At 38.7% G+C, this 24,356-nt stretch overlaps 1 protein-coding gene across 5 annotated transcripts; it reads right to left on the bottom strand.

Annotated features, from left to right (window-relative positions):
- Positions 1-297: 297 nt before the first annotated feature.
- cald1b (caldesmon 1b) lies at positions 298-24,282 on the bottom strand. 5 transcript variants are annotated; one of them, XM_034146044.1, is made up of 17 exons: positions 24,164-24,282; positions 15,854-15,957; positions 12,683-12,811; positions 11,357-11,666; positions 11,233-11,274; positions 9,979-10,503; positions 9,277-9,312; positions 8,903-9,136; positions 8,682-8,807; positions 7,864-7,907; positions 7,678-7,756; positions 6,743-6,874; positions 6,538-6,666; positions 4,872-4,943; positions 4,750-4,765; positions 3,622-3,658; positions 298-1,847 (listed from the first exon to the last, which is right to left on the bottom strand). In XM_034146044.1, exons 2-15 carry the CDS (start codon positions 15,925-15,927, stop codon positions 4,754-4,756), a joined length of 1,944 nt encoding a protein of 647 aa, XP_034001935.1. In that variant the 5' UTR covers positions 15,928-15,957; positions 24,164-24,282; the 3' UTR covers positions 298-1,847; positions 3,622-3,658; positions 4,750-4,753. The 5 variants fall into 5 exon arrangements, with proteins under 5 accessions (XP_034001935.1, XP_034001936.1, XP_034001932.1 ...); XM_034146045.1 differs by having other exon boundaries at positions 298-1,844; XM_034146041.1 differs by lacking the exon at positions 4,750-4,765.
- Positions 24,283-24,356: the final 74 nt, after the last annotated feature.

Genomic DNA, 24,356 nt, shown 5'->3' with positions numbered 1-24,356 from the left:
CACACACACACACACACACACACACACACACACACACACACACACACACACACACACACACACACACACACACACACACACACACACAACACACACACACACACACACACACACACACACACACACACACACACACACATTCTGCAGGTACATTCCCAACAAATTTCACTTATCCATTCAAGCTTTCACCAGCCTTACATATTTCAACACTCCATCATTTCGCAAGTTGTTAGAGGCGACATGAAACAACATTCCTCGGATCAGTAGCTAAGAACAAAACAACAGAACTATAAAAAGCTTTTTTATTGATCTTTTCTTTATTGCTGAAGCAAGAACAAACATTTATTCCAAACATTAGAATGAAGCAATCCACCTCTGACAATTGATTTTGGTAGGATTGTGCTGTTGACTGACAGGAACACCAGGGTACAATGTAATGGCATTACAGGCATTGTTAAAGCAGAGTGCATATTGCCATTGTCTTACAAACCTTTATCACTTAATAAACTGTTAGTGGCATGTAGGAAAAGCAAAGCTGCAGAATTGCATTTGATCACTGAATAGTTGTTACAGTGCAGATCCTCTTACACACGTATTCATAGACTTTGTTCGTGCTCATGTTACATATTACTGGGATTTTTATACAAACACAAGTCATACAAAAGTAAACAAACCCAAGTGTGGTTGACAGAAACATTAAACTGCTTGCACACTGTGTAGCAATATTATCTTCTGGGCTGAGGTGGGAGACTTATTGGTACCATCTAATAATAATAAGGCACTCTTTAAAATAAGGGTCAATACACTGTGTTACTAATGGTTCTTATTTATCAGTAAGTCATCAAGTCTGAAGTTATAAATATAAAACAATAATCAATCACGCTTTTGAATGTTAACATGTTGTTGTTAAATTAACTTTGGTCCAGAAGTAAACAGTAGTAACCTACGGCACAGTTGAGGCTATTGGGAATAGGTATTTGGTCATAAACTCAAGTTTTGTAAAAAAGTTAGCTGGTGATAGCAGTAAATGCAAGGTTGGGGAAGACAATACAACCTATTCTTAGGGAAACATTCAATCCATGTAATAGTTTTCAAGGCCATGCATCCATAGGGCCAAAACATTAGTTAATCATCATAGCTTGGCAACCCAAAAACCTGTTCTGTTATCATTACTGATATTATCAGCAGTACTGACAATAATTAATGATGTCTTTAGCTACTACTTATAATACCTTGATAAGAGTTGCCTTATTAGCATGCGTTACAGATGCAGTACAAATGACTCTCTTAAATACAAGCTAATCATCAAACATCCATATCAGTGGAAGGATACTCAAACCCAAGCGGTGAGATGAACATTGAACAGCCTTGGTTATCACATGGAGTCAAAAATAGTGACAATAAAACACAATTGCTTATTATTTAGTTTGAGCTATATTGGCAATACATGACAATAAGATCAGCTGGCTTAAAAGCGATTTAAAAATCCTGACAGCCATCTGAAGTATGTAACATTGATTAAAAGAATGGATACTACAAAATCCATTTACTAGAAGCGTTTAACATGCGGTTCTTTGTCCTGAAAACCCTTACTAATTATAACATCTTGGAATTTCTGAGTTAAAATCAAGTGAAGTCTGATAACATTTTTAAAAAATGTTTGAGGAAACGTCTCTGGAGTCTTTGATGCAGGAATCACTCATCCTGGTCCCTTGTCTTTTCCTCATTTTGGTGTGAACTTCATGCGGAAAGCAGAATTGTTGAAGGTAAACGGATGCACATACAGTTGCATAGCCTTGTGTTTGGTCGGATGAGACTTGATATAAATGGTTAGGGTCTTACACCTGCTGAAAGAGAGAAATAGACAGACATTAAAGATCTGTAAGTAAATGCATACGTCAGTGTTTCATTTAAAACTGCATCGCTTCTCACATTTTATGAGGTGTTGAATAGGCTTAGTCAGGGCTGTTAATAAATGCTCGTACATCCATTCTTCTCCATGCACATGCTGTATGTGCATGTGTTTGCACATCAGAGTCTTACTCAGACACTTGTCCGTGTGATTGAAAGCTATAACTTTGTCATTTGCCCTTTACTTCTTTCCTCAGTGGTCTATTTCTGATGAAGAAGTGGAGAGGTTACAAACAAGGATCGCTATTTAGGGTTGGAGCTGACACTCGGCAAACACTTTTCCATTGCTATTGTTCACACTCAGGCTAAAGCTTTGAGTGCTTAAAGTCAAAAGAAGTGAGACTTTTGAGCACGAAGAACAAAGACAGCTTAACTCTACTAACACCAGGGGATGTTTAATGCTCTTTTGATGCACATGTTATGTCTTTATCACCAGCACTGAGTGAATAAGCCAGGTGATGGAGCCCGAATTTGCTGCTTAAACGGTTAGTAATCCTCCTGAGCAGTCGGTTGTAATGTGAAAATCAAGCAGCTGCACTCTGGTATGTCTAACAACTCGCAAACAACGCAGCGTTGGACAGCCCAGGTGGCAGCGGGTGAACAGTGCACGGCAAAGACACGACAGCAATCCTAGGAGTCTGGAAGGTTCTTTAAACTGGGAAACAAGGTCAGGGTGAAGGTTTTTTTTAAATATAGACCTCAGTGCCAGAGCTGAGCCTATGCCCAAAAATCCCCCGCAGCAGATTTGATTTACAGTGAGCAGCTACTCTGGCACAAAAGCAGGTTGGTGGCTTGTGGTGGTTATGAGCCCACAGCGGGACATAAATCCGTCACGGCCCGACCCCCTCCCATTCCATCTCAACTCTTCCTCCAGCACTGATCAAAATAAACCCTGGTTTAACATGAAGTATGTACACATTAACAGTTTGTGATGGAAGAAGTTGTCAGGTTCTTCATTAAAGGGGACCTATCATGCAAAATGCACTTTTGTACATCTTTTATACATGAATATGTGTCCCCGGTGTTCCAGGGAACTCACCAAGTGTCAGAAAACACAACCCTCTCTATTTTCCTCCATACCCAAATCTCTAAAAAAGGGGCTGCAACGGATCTGATCAAAACTGATCCAGATTTGAACACTGTCCTGACGTCAGGACAGTGGCGCTACGGCTATTGGGCCAACTCCACCAATCAGGAGGAGACAGCCACGGCCATTGCCGTTCGAAAGCGCTGGAGACGCTGTAGTACATATGCCAGGCCTCTAGATGGTGCTGTTGCTCACAGAATCAACCCTTGCAAAAACAGAGCTAACATTTTTCAAATTGAGCGAAATGAGGCATGGCTAAAAAAAAAAGTATAAATATGCCTTATATAGGTATGGTCCTACACTATATTATTCAAATATAGCATGATAGGTCCACTTTAAGTAAAAATAGAAATAACCAAATATAAACAAACTAGTGAAATACCTCCAAAATTGTACATAAGCTTATTTGCTTTCTTTTCCGAATAAGATAAAGAGATAAGAGAGAGAATCTCACATCTGGATGTGGTATTGACAACAAGTGTTTCTTAAAATATCAAACTATTCCTTTAATGTGTCATAGTTAATGTATGTGTTATGCAGTAGAATGGTTTCTTTCAGTGTTATATCATTATACTGTATAGTATGTGTGTACACCATTTCTTTTTACAAATACAGAAACTTACCATTGGTGACAAACTTATTCTTGACTCCAGCTGCCAGCTGTAAACACAAAGGGAAAAAGGTCAACAACTTCTGTTAGAGCCAGTATTTTGATTTTATAAGAAAGGCCACCTAATTGTGACGTCTGTAGTCAACGCACTATAAAAGGACTACAATTCCCACGGCGCCTGCACTAAAGCCACAGTGATGGGCAACCTGTTTGGGAGACGCCATCGAGGAACAGTTTTAACGTACACCTACTACACGTACTACACTACTACACGTACTACACGTACTACACGTACACATACAAATCGTACAAGTACCCTTTAAGTTATGAAGTTATATAAGCATTATTAAGAAAGAAAGAATACCTAAGTTGTTTATTATTTTATTTTATTTTTGCTTATTTCTTTTGAATATTGTAAAGGCCTATTTTCTTTGTTGCATGTGCAAAAGTTTGTTATTTTATTTTGAGCAAACACATCGCAACATCATCTAAACCATCGGAGGCCAAGCAACTCTTCAAGTCATTTAAAGGAAAGAAACGAGTTAGAACGGTCTGTTTAAGGCGTCTAGTGGCTTGATGGAAAGACAAGGAAGGAAGCCACGACAACTTCTGTAAACCAAATATTTTGTATTGCCTAATGTTATCAGTTGATGGTGTCAGAAATTAATCCATTTATTCTGGGATTAACAGTTTTTTCACTTAATGTAAGCTACAAGGAACCCAATTAAAAAAACGTCAAATGTGCTTGATGCAGAGTATTCCACATTTATCAGATACGTTTCTTTGTATGCTGTTGGAAACTCTCACATGAAGAAATGAATTGAGAAACATCAAACACAGTGTTCAATCATAAGCACATGCACTCAATGACAATGTTGTCCTAAAGCTGTGCACAGTGCAGTTTCATGAATGACAGTAATCCAACACAACCAAATCAGAACAGTTTTTACCTGCAAAGTTAGCAAAAAAAGAAGATTACTTATTATTATTGACCGACTGACCAATCTGGCAACATTGACCTTATCATATGCATGTTGAAACACCATGAACACCGTGATAACACCACACAAATCAACCACTCTGTGCCTGTGGAACGTGCATTGTGTTTTGCCACCGCAGATGGGGAAATGACCTCACTCACCTTTCTATTTGGAAGACTGAATAAAGCAAACACAGGAACATTTCACTGTAAAGCCTTTAACACATTAACACCTCGAATTATTCAAAGTACAGGGTGACTGTGAGTGTGTGTGTGTGTGTTACCTTTGCAGGTGTGGAACTCTTCTTGGTTTCCCACATGCCACGCTTGTTACCGATGTCACCTGGTTTCACTTCCTGTCACAAAAAAGAACCAACACGATATCCTTTACTTACTGTAAGCACAAACACCAACACAACAGTGAAGAAATACTCTTGTTACAAGCAATCGGAGTAAGTATGTTAAAGCATAGTGGAGTGCAAATGAATAAATATCCAAATTAAGAACCTCAGAATTATACTATTACTCTAATCAAATTTTTATTATAATGCTGAAGGTTTGTAGTATTTATGGTAAAATGTGTGCAAAATGGTACCTTCACCAGTTTGAAGAGCAGGCAAAGCGCAGCAGGAGAAGTTTTAGTGAGGAAAGCTGAGAAACAATTGTGCAATATGAAGGAGAAAAGAAAGGCAGAAGGAACAGAGTAAACGAACAAAAGAGAAAACAGAAGTAAGGCTTCAGTCTGCTGTGCAGCTTCCCCCCATCAGGGGGAGGTGTTGCTGCATAAGTGACGCCAAGGTTACAACCACTCCTCTGCTGCTGACCAAGACGTTTGACACTAAAGATATCTTGGTCATAAATTTGACGTTAAAACAATGTCACACGTCATTCAGCAATGCTCCTGCATGCGGACATAATGTCTCCAGAAGACATGGTGAGATCAGCAGCTGGTGTCCTACTTTAAGAAAGGGACACAGTGTCCGCCAAGGGACAGGAATCTTTTATTTTTCCATGCCATAAAATACAAAACAAACGTATTCTACATACTTTTGTTGTTTTGTCAATATTGTAAAAAAAAAAGAAGCATAACAATGTCTTTGGGTGGGACAAAATATGAAGGGTATGACCTTTTGCCCTTGCTTGAAGGAGACTTTAAACATGGAGTGACTGAGAGATTCAAACATAGTTTTTGAGCTAAAGTGAGTCCAATACAAAAGAGGACTGTTTCAAAGTAGGTGTGTAACGGCTGTCATATAAACTTGTCTAAAGTGATTGACGTATGGAGCGATGAAGAAATGGCATTGTAAGGAGGCATGTTGGCATTCAGCAACCTGACACACACACACACACGCACACGCACACACACACACACACACACACACACACACAACACACACACACACACACACACAACACACACACACACACACACACACACACACACACACACACACACACACACACACACACACACACACACACACACACACACACACACACACACACACACACACACACACACCCACACACACACACACACACACACACACACCACACACACACACACACACTTCTGTTCAGCTTTGTCGTTCGACTGTCCAACAATAAGAGTATAATAGTCTTCTACCCGATGATTTTCCACATGTTTAGGCTAAAACACATGTGTTAACACTTTCACATCATGTCAACAATAATACACAGAGAGAGTTGGGGCTTTAGTAGCAGATGTTGAGAAGGAAACTGTCCATGTGGTGTCACTAGACTCCAGGCAGCAAACTTCTCAGATATATATATAATGCCTGCAGCCAACAAAAGATTGGCTTGTTGATGTGCAAATGAGCACATTAGCGTGTGCAGAATATCAACGGATTACTCTTTTGAAGTAACACTGGTGTCTTATTCACAATAGAGTGTATGTGCGTGCAAATAGGAGGATTTATGAGGCCTTACGGCTGGCTTTGCTGCTGCTGCTGGTGATGCTGCTGCTGGTGCAGGTGTTGCTGTCTTCTCCGCCTCCGGAGGCTTTGCCATCCAACTGTTGACACGTCCAGTCACGCCTCCTTTGATACCAGCCAGATCCTGGGGAAAAGAGACATTTCAACAACTCACTTCACACATCAGTACATCTCTCTGTCCTCCCCTCTTGGTCTCTCACTTTGTTGGCGGGGGCTGGACTTTCAGAGGAGCCCCCGACGTTTCCTTTCTCCCACATGCTCTTTATGCTGCGAGCTCCTCCTGTAGGAATATCTGCCATCGGAGACTTGGGGGATTTCACGTCTTTGTTTCCCTGTGGAAGTAGAGGATGGATTTTACTACTTTGACATGAGGAAAACTGCTACATTGACTGGGGGTCAATGGTGGAAAGTAACTTTTTATCGAGAACTTTATTTAAGTACAATTTGAATGTGCTTGTATTTGAGTTTTTCCATTTTGTGTTCCTTTTATACTTATCAACTATTTTGAAGAGAAATTAATCACAGTTGTACTTTAATACTTTTTGACATCTTTAGTTACTAATAATAAACGTATAGATTAAGGTTTTACATTAAACAATTAATATGATTATACAATAAAAATGCATTGTTGAGTATTACAAATACAAAAACCTTGTTATGTTTGTGTGTTAATGTATTTTTTTATGTATGAAATATTATCATTTAAACCAAAGACAGATTTATTCTCTACACTTTCTAACTGTCCACTTTTCAACTGTTTTCTAATTATGTCATTTCAATTATTAAACTATTACAAAAGATGGAATGTTTATGTTTCTTCCTTTTATTTCATTTCATTAATCATCTTGGATCTATCTTAAAACCAACTGTACCTCAACCAACTACAGCAATAAAAGGTTTCTAACACACAAATACAGTCATAATGTTATAGTATACATGTATTTAAGTGTTTTACTTACAGTGGGTTTTTCTTATGTAGAAAACAAGTACTTCCTCTGATGCTTTGATACATTTTGCTGATAAAACTACACCTTCAAATTCACGTTATAGACTATTTTAACACTTGTATTTAGTTAAATTCAGGCTTTGAGTACTTCTCTCAGCACTCCTGAGGATAATACATCATGAGTCTCACCTGGATGGCAGAGGTGTACTGCTCCATTCTGTTGCCAATCTTGGACACAATTGGAGAGTGAGACGCTCTGGCTGTGGTGCTGTGTGGATGAAAAACAAATGGGTCATTGGTGTGAAGTAATAAAAGTGTCTTGTTTATGAGTTATTTATTTGACTGTAAAATATATGCCAAAAAGGAATGGCTCACCTTTTCTGGGCTGATTTGCTCAAGAATTCTGCCTTTGCCCCGATCTGTACAGAACAGCATGGTTTCAGTTTATAAAGCAGTCTTTTGGTTGACGTTCACAAATACATACTGACATGGTCAAGCTGCCCTGGCTTCCTTCCTGTCTCTGAGACGCTCTGACTCAGAGGCAGAGCAGTCCCTGGGAAGATCTCTCTGTACTCACTTGAAGCCTGAGTGACTGATCTTTGAGAGGGAGCCAGGATACACAAGTGCACACCAACTGAGAACTGCTGGTCAAAATGAATTATACCTGCCGTGTGTTCGTAGACTTACACACACAGTTCTCAACATTCCTCTGAAATTACCCGGCAAGAACATTACCCAGTCATGGTCTTGTACAAAAACAACCACATTGGAGTACAGCGAAAACGCCAGTTCACTTTTATACTTGTCAACCAACATTACATGAGTAATATTAGAGGATTTAAAATGGGAACAATGGAAGAAAAAACACATTTGACCCCAAAACATGTCTTACACTTGGAGACAACCAATATGAAATTCCAACATATCTGACATGTTAATGGAAATAAATGAGAACTGAAATGCTATAAACTAAGAAGACAAGCACAGCTTTATGGAATATTTAAAAATATTTCAGAAAGATATTTTCTTTCATCAACAAGAATTTGAATGTAAAAGAAATGTATTTCCCCAAATGTCAGTGTTGGGAAGTATATGGAGAAGTCTGACTCCATCCCAATACAAAATGGAAGTAAATACAATTGTGTTTTCTGTAGTCAAAGCATTTAGAAGTGACTTTTCTTTACCAAACTCACCTTTGAGGAGCCTTTGGGAGTGACAGCAAACACAGGATTTGGAGACTCTTCCTCTTTCTGTTTCTTCTTCTCTGCAGCCTCTGCCCTCCTCTTCTCTATCTCCTCCTTCATCCTCTTCCTCTCTTCCTGTAACAACAAACACAGGTTTCGGTCACGACCAAAATGGTATCCAATGTGGAGTATCTCACTGATATATCCCTGACTGTAAAATCCATCCTCACCTGTTCTTTGGCTTTCTTGTCCTCCAGCTCCTGTTTCTTCTGCTTGTCCTCCTCCTCTATGATCTTCCTCCTGTCCTCCCTCTTCTTCTTCAGCTCCTCCAGCTCTGCCTCTGCGCCCTGCGTCTTCTGCTTCATCTTCTCCAGATCCTCGCTCTCCGCATCGTTCTGCCGGCTCTTCTCCGTTTTCTTCAGTTTATTCTCAAAGAGTCCTGTGTTCAGTTTGGCGGGTTCATTCTGTCAAAACCGAGAAGTAAACAATATATATATATATTAGTGTGTAAACAGATCATATTATTTACAACATATAAATAAATACATTTGCCAGGATAAAAAGTTGCAAATGAATGAATGCAAGATATGACAAATGATTTTACCTTGTCCTTGAATCCAAATTTCTTTGGTTTCTCTTCCTTCAAACAGAGAGAGGACATTATTTAAATGATTTTAAAAACTCACATCATGTAGCAAAAAAGCCATCCAATGCATGTGATCTGTGAGTATACTAAGAACTCACATCATGTAGCAAAAAGGCCATCCAATACATGTGATCTGTGAGTATACTAAGAACTCACATCATGTAGCAAAAAGGCCATCCAATGCATGTGATCTGTGAGTATACTAAGAACTCACATCATGTAGCAAAAATCTTTACTGTGATCCCTCAGTGTTGACTAATATAAAGCATTATGACTTGTGATGACTCAAAAAAGCTTTTATTCAACTATTTCCAGGTTTTTGAAGTTAAGAAAAACACCATTTCTTGAGTTTTGACCATTTTAAGTATCTTAAGAGTATGTGCTTTATTTATAATGTTTACATGGACTATATTGTATTACCATGTCATAAATACTTGTGTGTGCTGCTCTTGCTCTTTTTGCATATCATGTATTTATTTGTGCTATCTTTATAAATGTCATGTTCTTATATGTTGTATGTGAGGGACTACGGATGGAAATGAGCTCAAAGCTAAAATCCGGCTCATTTACACTTGAAGCATTATTTGTGTGAAGTGTTCATTAATGTGAATTGTCTCTGTTCAAATAAACGATTAAATGAAAATGAAATGTCATGAATACCTCCTCTTTCTTCTTCTTCTCCTCAGCCTCCTTTTTCCTCTTCTCCTCCTCTTCGTTCCTCTTCTTCTCTTCAAGCTCTTTCTTCTTCTGCTTTTCCTCATCCTCCCTTTTCTTCTTCTCCTCCAGCTCTTTCTGCCGTTTTTCCTCGTCTTCTTTCTTCTTTTTTTGCTCCATCTCCTTTTTTAGTTTGTCCTCCTTTTCTTTCTTCATCTTCTCCTCCTTCTCCTTCCTCTGTTTTCCTTCTCCTTCCTTCCTCAGCATCTCTTCCCTCTCTATCTGTTGTTTCCCCTCCTCTTCCCTCTTCTTCCTTTCCTCCTCCGCTCTGAGCATTTCCTCCCTTTCCCTGGTTTGTCTTTCCTCCGCTTCTCTCCTCAGCTTTACTCCTTTCTCTATTTGCTGCCTTTCCTCTTCTTTTCCTTTGTCTTGTTCTTCATCAGGAACAGCTTCCTCTTCAGCATCCTTCTTTCCTGAGTCGGGCTGCTCCTCCTCTTCTTCTGTTGCTGCAACCTTCTCCTCAATCACCTCCTATAATGCATTACATTAATGCACACAATGTTCAAATACTGCTTACTGCACATATTCTTATTTCATATTCTATAACTCATTACATTACATTTAGCTGTAAATTACTGCTTTATTTTATTGCTATCTAACTATATTTTATTAGTGTCCTTAAAGATTTTTTTGTTTTACATTTTATGTATGCAAGTCAAATTCCTCGTATGTGTGAACCTACCTGGAAATAAACCTGTTTCTGATTCTGTTTCTGATTCTGATCCTGATTCTGTTTCTGATTCTGATCCTGATTCTGATTCTGATAGGAGGACCCATGTTCCCATCAGCAAAAACACGTCGGTTTGCTATCCTGGCTCCAAAATGGTGGAATGAGCTCCCCATTGAAATCAGGACAGCAGATAGCTTACACATCTTCCGGCGCAGACTGAAAACTCATCTCTTTCGACTCCACTTCGAGCGATAGAATTACTAACAAAGCATTTATATACTATTAAAGGACTGGCTTATCTAAAGCCAGTTGAGTAGCACTTGAAATGGTTAGGCTCTATGAAACCTGATGTACTTATATGATTCTGTTTTCTTCAAGTTTGTATCTTGTTGGTCGAATGCACTTATTGTAAGTCGCTTTGGATAAAAGCGTCAGCTAAATGCAATGTAATGTAATGTAATGATAAAATAAAGTAATATGTAAATAAATGCATTTCAATCAACAGAATGAAGGTTGCAGAAAGACCTTACCTTATTTCTCATGCTCGCTGTTCTTGATTCCTCAACAGATTCCTGTTTAGAAAATAAATAAATAAGTGAAACCAGAATAATCTCACCTCAAACCAAATTGAAATCTGCACATCTTTCACTGTACCGTCTCCTCGTCCTGATTGTCCTCTCCCTCTTTTCTCCAGGAGTTCATATCAGTGTCTGCCACCTTGTCTTCAGCTGGTTTCTCCTCCTCTTCCTCCTCCGGTGCGCTGTCAGTGCCGTTGGTGGTGCTGATGGTGGGGTCGAACTCCTTCTGTCTCTCCATGGCCTCCGTCATCCTCTTCTGCCGGCGCTCCTCCCTCTTGGCCAGGCGCTCCAGCAGAGCCTGGTCATCGTCTGCACCTTCAGCATCGTCTGCACCTTCAGCATCGTCTGCACCTTCAGCATCGCCTGCGGTGGAGGACTCCGTCACACTGTAAGAAGTGGAAATTCACTTGAAATTGATGAAAATAGTCGAGCCGGAAATGTAACTTTAGACAAATTTGAGTCTGCAAATCCAGATTTGTATCAAATGTCCTGTCTCATCACCCATGTACCCACTTGCCAAGTCTATGATTGGATATTAATATTTTCTGTCTTGACTCTAAAGCTGTTCATTTGTCAGTTTGTTGAACATCATGGAAATGATAAATAATATTGAATAATGAATGCATTAAGTGCTGGGTATCTAGAACAATATATTGATTAACTATATTCTGTATACAAATCAAAATCTGCAAAGGAATTCAAGTTATAAAGTAAATAAACAACAGTTGAGTAAACATACAGTGGAGTAGAAATGTGAAGTAGCATACACATTAATGATTCAAGTAAAGTACAAATGACTTAAAATTGTACTTAAGTATCACTTTAATAAAGTTAGAATCACTTAATCAGGCTGCTACTTTCACCACTGCACTAAGCAGCTTTTTCTTTGTACTGATGGATGCTTGGTTTAGCATGGCTAGCTAGCAACGCTGTTGTGTACCAGTGTGTACAGCTAACGTAGCGTAGCAGCAGCAGATCGGTCAAAGCTGCTGTGTAATGGCCAACAGATTAACTGAAAGCAAAATATCAATGCTATAAAGTCAAGTGGCATAGTTTACTTTAATATTTAACAAATCAACAGCCACACTAAAGTGTTGGGATATGTTTCTGCCCAGTAAGTCCTTTATAACAGGCTCTTAGCCCTGTACATAGCTGAGGATAATCAAGTACAGAGGGCAGCAACCTGTAAATCCAGCCAGCTCAGAGGCAGAAATCTCCACCCGGCAACACCTCTCTACTGTCCAACAAATGACAGCAAATATCCTGCTATGTTTTAGAGTTTGTTAACTGCCTTATAAATGTTGTCTTTATTTTTCCTGGTTCGTCACACTACACAGTTTAAATACACTTTCTGTCCCTCATCTGCTTTCTACCCAGGACATTTGTCCACATATCAGGCTACCTGTTAGTGTCGATCACTTCAGGGCCTCCCGACTCCTCTGACTCCTTCGTCACCTTCTTCCTCTCCTCTCTCGCTCGTCTTCTTTGCTCCCGAGCTTCCTCCTCATCATCATCATTAGCGCAATCCGGCCTGAAATATCACATTTATACATTTTTTTCCTCTTAAATTAAACAACTGAAATGGGAGTTTTAAGAGCATAATAATAAGTGTTGGTAAATATTGAATTATTCCTTTTTAAGTAGTAAAGTTCTAGAGTTTATATCAAATTGATTAAATGGCTTGTAAAATATGTCGCTAGTAGGCGATGGGAAATAGTATCTGCTGGTGTTATGATGTTTGTGTGAACATGAGATTTAAGTCAGATCATTAATTTTAAGATTTTCTAGAGTCCTGAACAGCTAAAATTATCTATTATTCAACAAGAAAAATAAAAAATATATACACATGACTTTGTGAAAGAGACTATTGAAAACTCACATTTAGGTTTGGAAGCACTGATATGAGCCACACTGTCCTTACCTCATAAGACCTGAGATAAAAAAATCACCTCGAAAAAATTGAGAGCTCTCAAAAGTAAAGACCACCTTGGCATTTATTAATTTAAGAAATACATGTAATCAGAGACAGAGACAGTGCTGGCAAATAAAGGTTGATGATGACAAAATCACCAATATTAAACAAAGAAGTCTAGCATTCGGTGCCATTTAGGTCCCCACCACATTATACATGTATCATATATTTTGTATTTAAAAGGTCTAATGCTTATTTTTTAAAAGCTTGGTTTTATACCCTCTGCCATAAAACAACAATGTTATTTAGCCAGGATATTCAAAATTCTAAATAAATACTCTGATTTTAGCACAAGTAGGCCAAATTGCTGTGTCCCCAACCATGTTTGCTCAACTTCTGTAACAGATATACAAAAAGAAATCAAAGAAATACAAACAAATTCTACATTTTTGTCACTGTTGTATAACCCTTTTGCTAATATTCCTCACCAAATTGAAATTGTTGTTATTAATTCATTTTTATTGAAAATAAAGTGTGTGTCCCCTGTTTGAATGTCCCCCCTGTTACTCTGATTTGAATCCCTCTGGACACGCCCCTTTACTATGACTCAAGAAGAAGAAGGATACATTTTGAGTGGGAAAATCATCTTCAAGAAGCAGAGTGTATGCATTCTTCCTTCAACGTTTTTTTTAATGTTTTAAAGAACTTAACTGTTGCGGTAAAGCATAACATGTCCACCCTGTTATGCTCATTTTTAGTGGAACTGATAATTTGTTTTACATTTAGAAAATATGGTGAATATATCTATCAAATATATGTTTCTGTTGTCACCAAGTGCTAGCTTGATTATCATCACACATGTAGCAATAGCCAAGTTTAGCATAAAATGTCCACCCTGTTACTATTTTTCACAGTAACAGGGTGGACACACAGTAACTGGGGATGGTAAACAAATATATTTTTAAACATAATATCCTGAGCTTGACCAAAATATTTTTCTTAACAAGCCATCATTCAGATTAAATAAAAAAAACATGGAAAATTATGTTTTTTATTTTTGAATACCCTAGCTGAAATGGCACCGAAAGCTAGGAATGACCCCTTTACCTTCCTGTCATCTTCTTTAAATCCTCCTCATGTGCTCATATCCTGCCACTGACCTTCCTCAAACTGTGATCAGACCCACAGTGAGATTTCCTCATAAAGCATTGCCAGGCTTTATGAGGCATGGAAAGAGTGTAAAATGGCCCATTGATAGAGCATGGGTATTATTCCCCTCTGCTCTTCCTCAATCCGCAACACAATGATTTACAGATGTTGTTGGAGGGAGAGGTGATGAGAAACACAAGAGTCCTTTCTGTCTTTCAAACAGAATCCAACGAGGCAGAAATCCAACAAATCCTCAGGCAATGGTTTTCCTGGCATTGCATGGGTAATCCCTACAAACCATTGAGGAAGTAATTTAAATAGATATTACTCCACCTAAAGCTGGAGGTCTGCTGCGAGAGTGCCGTCAAAATAATGCAGTTACTTTTCATGAGACATAATAAATGGTTTGGACTGATATAATGACAGCTTCTTGGCTAACAACTTTATTCTCTGTAACTTTGAGTCTGAAGTGTTCAGAATATCTCAAGCTGAAATAAAAATGGCATTGAAAACATTCCAGTGTCTGCAGCATTTCCTCGAGCAGCCGGGTTGGCACTGTTGGCAGAGCTGGCTGCAGGACTGTGAGAAAATGGCAAGGAATGCCTTATTTTCCACTGCAGCTCTGATAGGACATTTGATAAGACAGCAAGTGACTTCTGAACGGCTAGAAAATAATGTGTTACTTGAATCCCTTAAAAGTCGACAAATGTAGGATATTCTTTATTTAAAAAAAAAAATCCAATTACAGGACTAAACCAACAATGTGTTAGTCCGTCTCTCAATTAAAAAAGTTCATGAAAATAGTATTATTTCAAACAAAAAGGATAATTGAGTACCTGATAGGTACGGTACCAAAACGTGTTAATATGAAACCTTTAATTGTAGCCTATTTGGGGAAACTTTTAAAGACACACAGATTGAGTTTTCCTCATGTACTGTACCTGCATTCTTTTAGAGTTTCATATATTTGCAGGTCATTTTCCTTGTGTTCTTATGCGTTTATTAGATACTCTTCTTAACTGAGTCAAACCTACAACTTTACACCCACAGAGTGGAAATCGGCAATAACTCTGTTTCGGTATTTTTATATTTCTCTGAGAGAGAGGGAGGGAGACAGCGGGGAGTGTCAAACAGCAGCCTGGCTCTGATGAGTGAAAAGGCAAGGGAGATCATTAAGGCGTCATCGCCCAATCAATCCTGTCTGCTATACGCTCTGCTGCTCCATGTGGAGACACACAGGCACCCTCCCTCATGCAGAAATGCGAAACTCAAAAACAAACGGTAAGCCTCAACCTGTCTTTGCATGATTAGAGGAAAAAGGTCTTAAGTATTTTGAAACTCTTAACCAACTTACTGAAGTTGCAAATGTATCAGGTTTAAGTCAGACTGCCAAAATCTGATGAGGCTTAATTCAAGATGTTGAGTCTTTTTTGTTTCAGTTTGCATGTCTATTAATGTGTACTTTTGTATGTTTTTATTTTCACAAAATTCACTCTTAGATGGATAACTCACTTGTCGGTCTCAACGCGCATCTGCTCCCTCCTCTGCCTCCTCAGCTCCATGCGGCGGTCAAAGTTATCGTCCATGATGCCAAGAAGATTATCTTCACTTTCTCACTGAAAGACACATTTACGATATCATGGGTGATGAATTTGGGACAATCTGACTGTCAAAACATCACTCATCAATCGATTTATTTTGCAATCATGATAATCATTGTTTCACAAGAAGAAAGACATGCTTGAAAGTTGATGCATATGGCAATTATTTTGTAAATTGGGATTCAACAACAATTAGATGAATGTCAGTTCACATCATGGTCATTTCACAGCTTTAATTTGAAGAAACAAACCCTCAAGATAAAGAAAAACCATGCTGAAGTCATCTCAAAATCAGTGACACATCACAGGGGACCACCCAAGACAGCTTTATGACATGGGCAGAAAAACATAAAACACTACAGTGCCTGCTGTTGGTTTACAGTACCTTAGCAGTAGCTGGAGTTTAGTCCGTGAACAGCGGTGTCTCCCCTCTCGTCATATATCAACATCTACAGTCTGGATTATATCTCAGCCCTTTTGCAGCACAAAGAATTCCTGCTTGTTCTTACAGCGACTTTAACTACCAGAAAAGGAAACGCCTGCCTCACTGCTCCGCTCTGTTTCTCTCTCAGCCTCCCTCCTCCTCCTCAACCTGACTCCTGCTCTCTCCCACTTTCCCCTCCCTGATCTCTAACTTCAGACTCTCTCAAACGGTTGCCCTTGTTTCATCCTGCTTCTCTCTTTATGTCTGATGTACTGAAGGGTTGTTTGCCACCAAATGTGAAATCCATAATTGATCTTACATGAACCGATAAACCATTTAAGCACCTGTCCGTTTAGGTTCTCGTAACCACAGGTAAAAAATAATTTGATTTAATTTGAGTTTTCTAAGTAGACATATGTAAAGATATCTCTGCTGTCTTACTGAGCAAAGACTGAAAACTGATAGAAAAAGATGAAAGGTGAATTTTAACAACATTTTGAAATTAATGATTGGTTTGAGTTGTGTTTGTCTCATCCTTTTAAATACAGTATTTGTCTTGATCAATAGACACTGTCCAAGAATAAACAAACTAGCTAACCTTCTAATTCGAGATTGAGGCCCATGTATCCATGTGGCAGGCAGCTACATTCAAAAGACAGCTTTATTTTAATTGTAGAGGCTGGACAGATATGATAGCCCCAATCATTCATGAAAAGTGCACCCTTAACTGGCGTGTACTATTGTTTAGTGGGGGTCTCCTGAAATTCCAGGACATCCCTCTGACATCAGACAGGACAAACTGCGCGCAATAAAAATAACAATTAAGGCTTCCAAAGTGTATTTATTTCACTGTACATCTATACCAATCAATCTACAATTCAAAGCCTTTAAGTAGTGTTCATCTGTATTTTTGCCTGCACTGGTAGGAGTTATATATTCCCAGTTGATTTAAGAAAGACCATAAAATCCTAGAGTCACTGTCCTAAAAACTGTTTTTGGCTCACATTTATCGTCAGTGTGTTTTCTCTCCTCACTTTAGTGCACCATACAGTACATGCCATATTTATGTCCCGAGCACTTACACATGCGATAATATGTAACATCTACAGCATCATAAGGCAGGACACTTAGGTGTAATCCTTTTGTTTGGTTTTTGTATCTTCAGATCTGAAGAGGAGCCTATCAGCAGTGAGCAGTCGGTCATTCGTTTAGGTTTTACATTGGCCGGCACCATATACAGTCAAAAGGCTTACAAACAGAATGGACCATAAGAGGCTTTTTCCAAAACATCCACTACATGGGTAACAAGACGGTTCAGAGCTTTCCTGGAAAAGGATGACACTCTTTTACACAAATGCACCCTATAGGACTCATCATTGCAAACTGTATAGCCTAACTGGATGGTCCTCACTTACTATGCGTAGGATGCAGCACTGGTATTTATTATTGTATAAAGCCATTTTAGGTAAGCTTCCACTGTACATTTGTGCCAGATTTGCTCCAGTTTGTGACTCTTACAACCTCAGAACCAGTGCCTGGATACGGATCCAGGTTCCTGCTGTGCGGACTGAGGCTGGAAAAAGGAGTCTTTTTTATTATGCTCCTTGGTCTTGGAATGACCTTCAATCAAGCCTCAAACTGAGGACACTTGTCTCTATATCATGTTTTAAATTGAAGTTGTCTGAAGTTCAAAGGTTTGGTGAGGTTGTTGTTAAATAACATAATGATAATGATCTGTAATGTCCAGGAACGGAGATTTATAACTACTGAATTGATTAGCATGACATTTAGTTGATAATTCTGGGTCCAGAGGATAGGTTTTTGTGAGACTGTCTAGTGTCTACTGTCTACTTGAACATCTCTTAGTACAGTTGCGATACAAATATTGTGATATGAACATTGATGGTTGCAAGACACTGATCTCATATATTTGTTTTGTGCCTGACTTAAGGCCACATTAACATTTTTGGTTTAGAGTTGGTTTAATTGCTTTGAAATTTGGTATTCAGTCAAATGCAAAAAAACAACAACATAAAATCACTCAGTTTGTGGTCAGAATTACATTTCTGCCTTCTTACAATCAGAATTGTAAGTACATTATTGGTGTGTACAATGTGTTGTGGCAGCTTAGAAATATTTGCAGGCGAGATGCAGGTGTTAAAAACAGCTCTCCCCCTCCTCCCCTCACACCCCTCATCATTTCACAAAGTGTCCGTCAAAGCGAAGGTAGAGGAGGTATTCCAGCTATGTGATCTCTGTTCTCCTGTGCAGCAGAGAAACAGCAAGTCAACACCAGTCAACCATCAAGTCAAGGGCAACGTGTGGCCCCTTATGTGTGGCCCCTAATAACAGACATTGGCAACTAGAATGCCCCATCACAATTCATCAGTAATATATTAAGGTCTTTAAATAAGGGGTAAATAGATATTAGGGCATTTATAACTCCTTATAAATCCTAATCTTCCTACAAAAAGTAATGTATACTTATTTGTATAAATTGCTTTTAAATAAGACTATACAAGTTTTAATTACAGGATCATAAACACATGTATGGTTTATTGTTATAAGGCCTTTTTAAACACTTGCAATAAACTAGTTCATATTTTATATACTCCTTAACAGTTTAAAAAGGCTTGTGTTTATAATAGTTACAAACTCATTTACAAAGTTTAACTAACTCATCTAGTCTGTTATTGTTAAACCTTTACTATCCATTTTTCTCCTTTTTTTAGGTTAATAAAACCTTTCATAATGCACCTATTAACATGTGCATTCTGCAGCTGCTGGATATAAAATGAGGACAATGCCTAAAGTTTATATAAAAAGGACATGGATATAAAACATTACCCATAATTCGTCTCTCAGTCAAACATGAGACATACTGGTATCCATCACTGCCTCTCTGCTGTTGCTGTATGGGACCAATTAATGACAAAGGCTGGTCTGTTCCTGAGCAATATGCACTCTGTGGAGCCGACCTGCAGGCTAACAGCTCACAGACATGTCAGAGCCGTGATCCAGGCCTGTTTGGATTGGCCCGGCTCCAGCAGTGCCGGCGAAGTTCTGTATTTCTCAAGTAAAAAAACTCACCACTCTGGCAGCTATAGACAAATACCTCTCTCCCTTCCACTTTGTTCATAAACGTGGATACACACAAAGAGACACACACTGAATTATAATCACTTCAACAGTACAGCTGTCACATCAGTCACCAGGCAGCTTATTTGTATAGATTAGAGGTGTGTGAATTATTCATGCACTGATATAATCCAAATGTAAAAGCATAGCCCCCCTTTTAATTTAGACAGAAATGTCTGCCTGCACCCACTCGGGAAACAGAAAAAGCACTTCAATGGTCCAAAACTCAAGCTCAAGATGCTATCTCCTTATATATGTATGTGCACAGCGTAGGTTGTTAGGGTCTTCACATCATAAATTGGAATCATGTCCACAAGTCATTCCTACATGACTGATGCCGAGGACAGTTTTTCATGCACACGTCTGTAACTGATTTGTCTCATCTGGGTAAGCTGTCCCTTCTGATGGCATCAAAAGTTTGTTCAGCACTTTTTTTAATTATAATTTAATATCTCTGTGGGGTCACCCTGCTCTCATGCAACTGGAAACTTGTCATTGGCTTACTGATGAACAGTTCTGCCCAGACACTATTTATCAATATTACAGTTTTTTTCAGTTGCTAACACACTACAATCTCACATAAAGCAGAATTATGTAAACTCACACTCAAAGAGCAAAACCTCAGCTCAAATCTCCAAAACTCTTACATGAAAATTAGACCTGGAGTACGTTCAAGAACAATAATCTGGTTCTGGCCACGGCTGCAAAGTCAAAAAAGCTGATTTAAGGGAGTCTACTGAAAGCAAGTCTCTGGTATATTTAGGGAGATCGACTACCAAATATATGATGTGTTATATGATGTGATGTCTGTAATTTGAAAGATCAAAAACAGTTCAATGACTCATATGATAGTCGTTGATTTATGAACCATATTTTGTACAATACTCAAGTTAACTAGATGACCCATCATTTGTGTTTATAGGAAAGGCTCTAAAGAAGAAACAGTTTACTTTTCGAGGAATTCAACACCAGTGTTATCCATTAAAAGTATTTCATTTAAAGTAAGGCCACATTTGAGTCATTTGTTTCTGGAGCCATCTAAGATTTAGACTGAGAGTTCCTCAAGTGGTCCACTAAAGGTTATAATAAGTATAATACGACATTAGCGGTCTTTTGTAAGCCATTCAAAAGTTAAAAGCCTCCTACTCAAAGCCCCATAATTACATCAATGGCATGGTACTTCGTTGTGTCTTTATTCGTCCCAGCATTGTGTACACACCATGTGCTTTTTGTATATTGTCTGGCCATGCAATTACTGGCTCGACGATGGCGTCTTTTCTGAGTGTTTCTCATTGTATTAATCAGACATCAAAAAAGAAGAACGATGAAAGCTTTATGTTCTGTTCAAGACCGTTTCTAATGCATTTACATTTGATTTGACACGGTGCAGGCCTCACATCTTCTATCAGGAAATGTCTAGGAAATAAATGGCAGCTGGATATTAAAACTGAACAGCTGTCTCTTTCTCTATCTTGAAACAATTACAATACAAAAAGAAATTATCAAATGTATATATATATTCACTTTTTTTGCATTTGCCTCCAGACTCCCTGACTAGATTAAAAGATTGATACCACCCAGGTTTTTACAATAAATACTAAACTACCATCAGCAGATGATTAGCTTAGCACTTGAACTGGTAACATGTCTTAAGGTCACAAGACCACCACCCAACAGCTAGAGCTCACTGACACGTTTTATATTGTTTGTTAATGAAAGTGTAACATTAATATATTGCCATTTTACAGGGGATTATACGCCAGACTATTTATTGGGCAGTACCAGTCTCTTGAAGCCTCCCTTCCAGATCCTGACCTCTTGAAGTGTGATGTGTTTAATTTAAAAGGACAATACAAGTATTTAGTTAGATAAAGCATGTGTGACTCCATCATAATCAATCATTTGTTCTCAAATACTGTTTACAAAATGTTACAATTGATTCCAGTAAAGATTTCAAAGGCCAACAGCTGTCTTTAAGTTTTAATGGGAGTGTTTCACCAGCTGTAGGTACATAGCGTAATGAGAGTAACATATGAACATGTACATTATTTGACCTTTGAAGTAATACTGGTTAGTTGTGAAGACATTGTTTATTGCACTGATAACAGCATTAGCTAATGGTACAAAATATACATGTAGGTCGTCACGTCAGACATCTACCGCCTAAAATCAGACAAGGTTCTTGTTGAAACATAAAGAAAGTGCTTCAACACGCTAATAGATAAACAGTTTCCTGAGAGGCGTTTGCAATCAATCACAAAGCCACAGCTGCTTTCTCCACATGACCAAACATGGTCAAGTATGAAAAAGACCCTGACCAGGATACAAATTCCACAGTTTACAAGCCACAGCATACTGTAGTGGTGACCTTTTCAGCAGCTCATTAAAATGTTTGTGTACAGTTTGGTTGAAAAAGAGGGTGTGTTGTTTTGTGGTCCATGACCAATTGACTGGAAAAGTGGAGATTTGGAAGCACGTTATCGTCTCTATGCAGAGATAACAGGACTCACTGTGCAGCTCAGCTTTGTATTAGGAAGCAACCAGTCCATCAACAGCTGACAGTTGTACCTTGCTTGCTTTATTTTGTCAATTAGACCAACTTAAGAGTCTGGTCTGAAATCAAGTGTAGTGCCATAGGGGGCTAAAATTAATCCAATTTCAAAGCTAAGTCTAAGTTATCCTCTACTGGGGACTCAATGGAAATAGATGCAGCTATGTGCACTCCCTGTTCTGCATCCCATCAGCTGAGATGGTGTACTCGGCCTCCTTTTAAGGAAGTACACAGGCAGTGTTAGTTGTAGTGTCCCTGCTTGGCAAGGTGCGAGGCCACGGACAGTGAGCATGGTTTACTCTAGGAAATACCTGCTGCTAAACAAAGTGGTAATCCAAGAATAACTTGTTTCCATTGTGATTTCTAATAATCATCTTTCCATTATGCTACTGGGAGACAGAAAGAACCATACTGTCGATATAAGGAAAGTGACTATGGCTTTTGTATTTTGTATTAGAATAGGGTTTGCACAGTAGAATAGGAACTGCTTGGCATTTAAACAAATAAACACAACTTCTAAATCATTCAAGTTGATGTAAGGAATGTTGTTTCTCCTGACATCGATGTAGATTTGATGACAGACTGATGAATGCCTCCATTAATGTCAGAGCCACTAACACTCACCTCCTGTAATTTACTCTTGGGAAAAACTATTTCCTCTCTTATTGAGATTGTCCCACCTGTAAAACTAAAGAGCTGACAGCCCCCCTCTTTATCAAATCACAACGCTTTTAAGCCACAAAGACTCAATTGTACTCAGACTAAAAACATTATAGCAGCCAAATCTATGTTTATTTGTTCCTCTTCTGGACAGTTTTAACAAATACATTTGAACTCCAACTGTTTCAAAAGCAGACATTAGTGTGTGCAAGATGCAGCCGTTTAATAAATTGGGAACATAACTTATCCACAGTCAAATAATCAGTACTGTTGTTGTAAGGCTGTGTGTTACTATGTACACTTGAAATCTCTATTTCACTGTACATTTACAGCTGTTTTCACTCTCAGGGCACAAACAATTATCTTGATTCCATGTACCCAAAAAGGGCAGAGGATGCTCTGGAAACCCAAACACATTTCCAGTCCCCAAAGAGTCTGCGGTCATAAACTCACACACTGAGGTTGAGGCCTTTATCTTCAATACCATCTAAGGAATAGGAGTCTGACTTGGCATGTCTTCCACCACGCCAAACAGCTTTCCACAACCAGAGGTCTGCTCAATGTTTGAGCAACAGAAAACTGGAGATCAGAAGGTCAAATTATAGTATTTACTGCTGTGTTGGATACAGATACAAGTGCTGAGCCTCAAGGATACAGATTGCAGAGGCATATGCCAACAAAATGCATGAAACTATTTCAGTTTACACAGTCCTCCAATTCTGATCTCTCTTCAGAGATATACTCACTGATGCTAGCTTTATATTTTCCAAGAATCTCTTGACGAGGGAGCTGAACGCCACTCCATTTATTTCTATTATTGCAATCAATCAAGTTTGGCATTTTATGCACCAGACTGTGAATGTTTGGATAAAAGAGTTCAATCCAAAGAACAGTTGCTTCTCATGAGACAGTATTTTTGGTAAACTATACAGGAAAACAACTATTCTTTGTCTTCAGTGTTTATAGCTATTTTCAGCAAACAAACATTTTCATGCCATGATGCCAGCTGTTTCTATGACTGATGGTGACGTTTCTCAAGCCAGTGCACACATTTGAATAAAGGAGACATTTCAACATTGTCTTTAGTCCTCTAACATCCGTAATGTGGTCTGGTTTTCTCCAATACATATATGTACAATATGTAGATTTTATGAATTATTTACTTACTGCTTAGGTCAACTTGAGTTTCCTTTGAATCAAGCTTAAATCCCATATCAAATATGTTTCCCAGTGGTTCCCTTCCTTATTGTCAGGTTTATTCAGAGCAGCTGTAGCTTTAAAAGTTGTTAACAAGCCATGCACCTCCCTCGTCAAGATTTTAGTCACAACAATTATCTGCACAATTCTCATCACATATCTCTGATTCGTTAGGCACTCAAAGTAAACAAAATGAACTCTCTTTTTCTGCATCACACATTATCAGCACACATTACCATCATCACACTTACCAGGTTGATCGACCGAAGGGACTGTTCTCGCTGGAAATCAGCTGAGGGAGAGCAGCCAGAGGTTTATAAGCACAGCATGCAGCTCCGCCTGCTGCAGCTGCACCGGGGGCTGATGTGGGTGTGTGTGTGTGCGTGTGTGCGTGTGTGTGTGTGTGTGTGTGTGTGTGTGTGTGTGTGTGTGTGTGTGTGTGTG

Source organism: Trematomus bernacchii, unplaced genomic scaffold (genome assembly GCF_902827165.1).
Source record: "Trematomus bernacchii unplaced genomic scaffold, fTreBer1.1, whole genome shotgun sequence".
NCBI lineage: Eukaryota > Metazoa > Chordata > Actinopteri > Perciformes > Nototheniidae > Trematomus > Trematomus bernacchii.
Note: the sequence above shows the minus strand (reverse complement) of the source record. Positions and strands in the feature narration are given on the sequence as shown.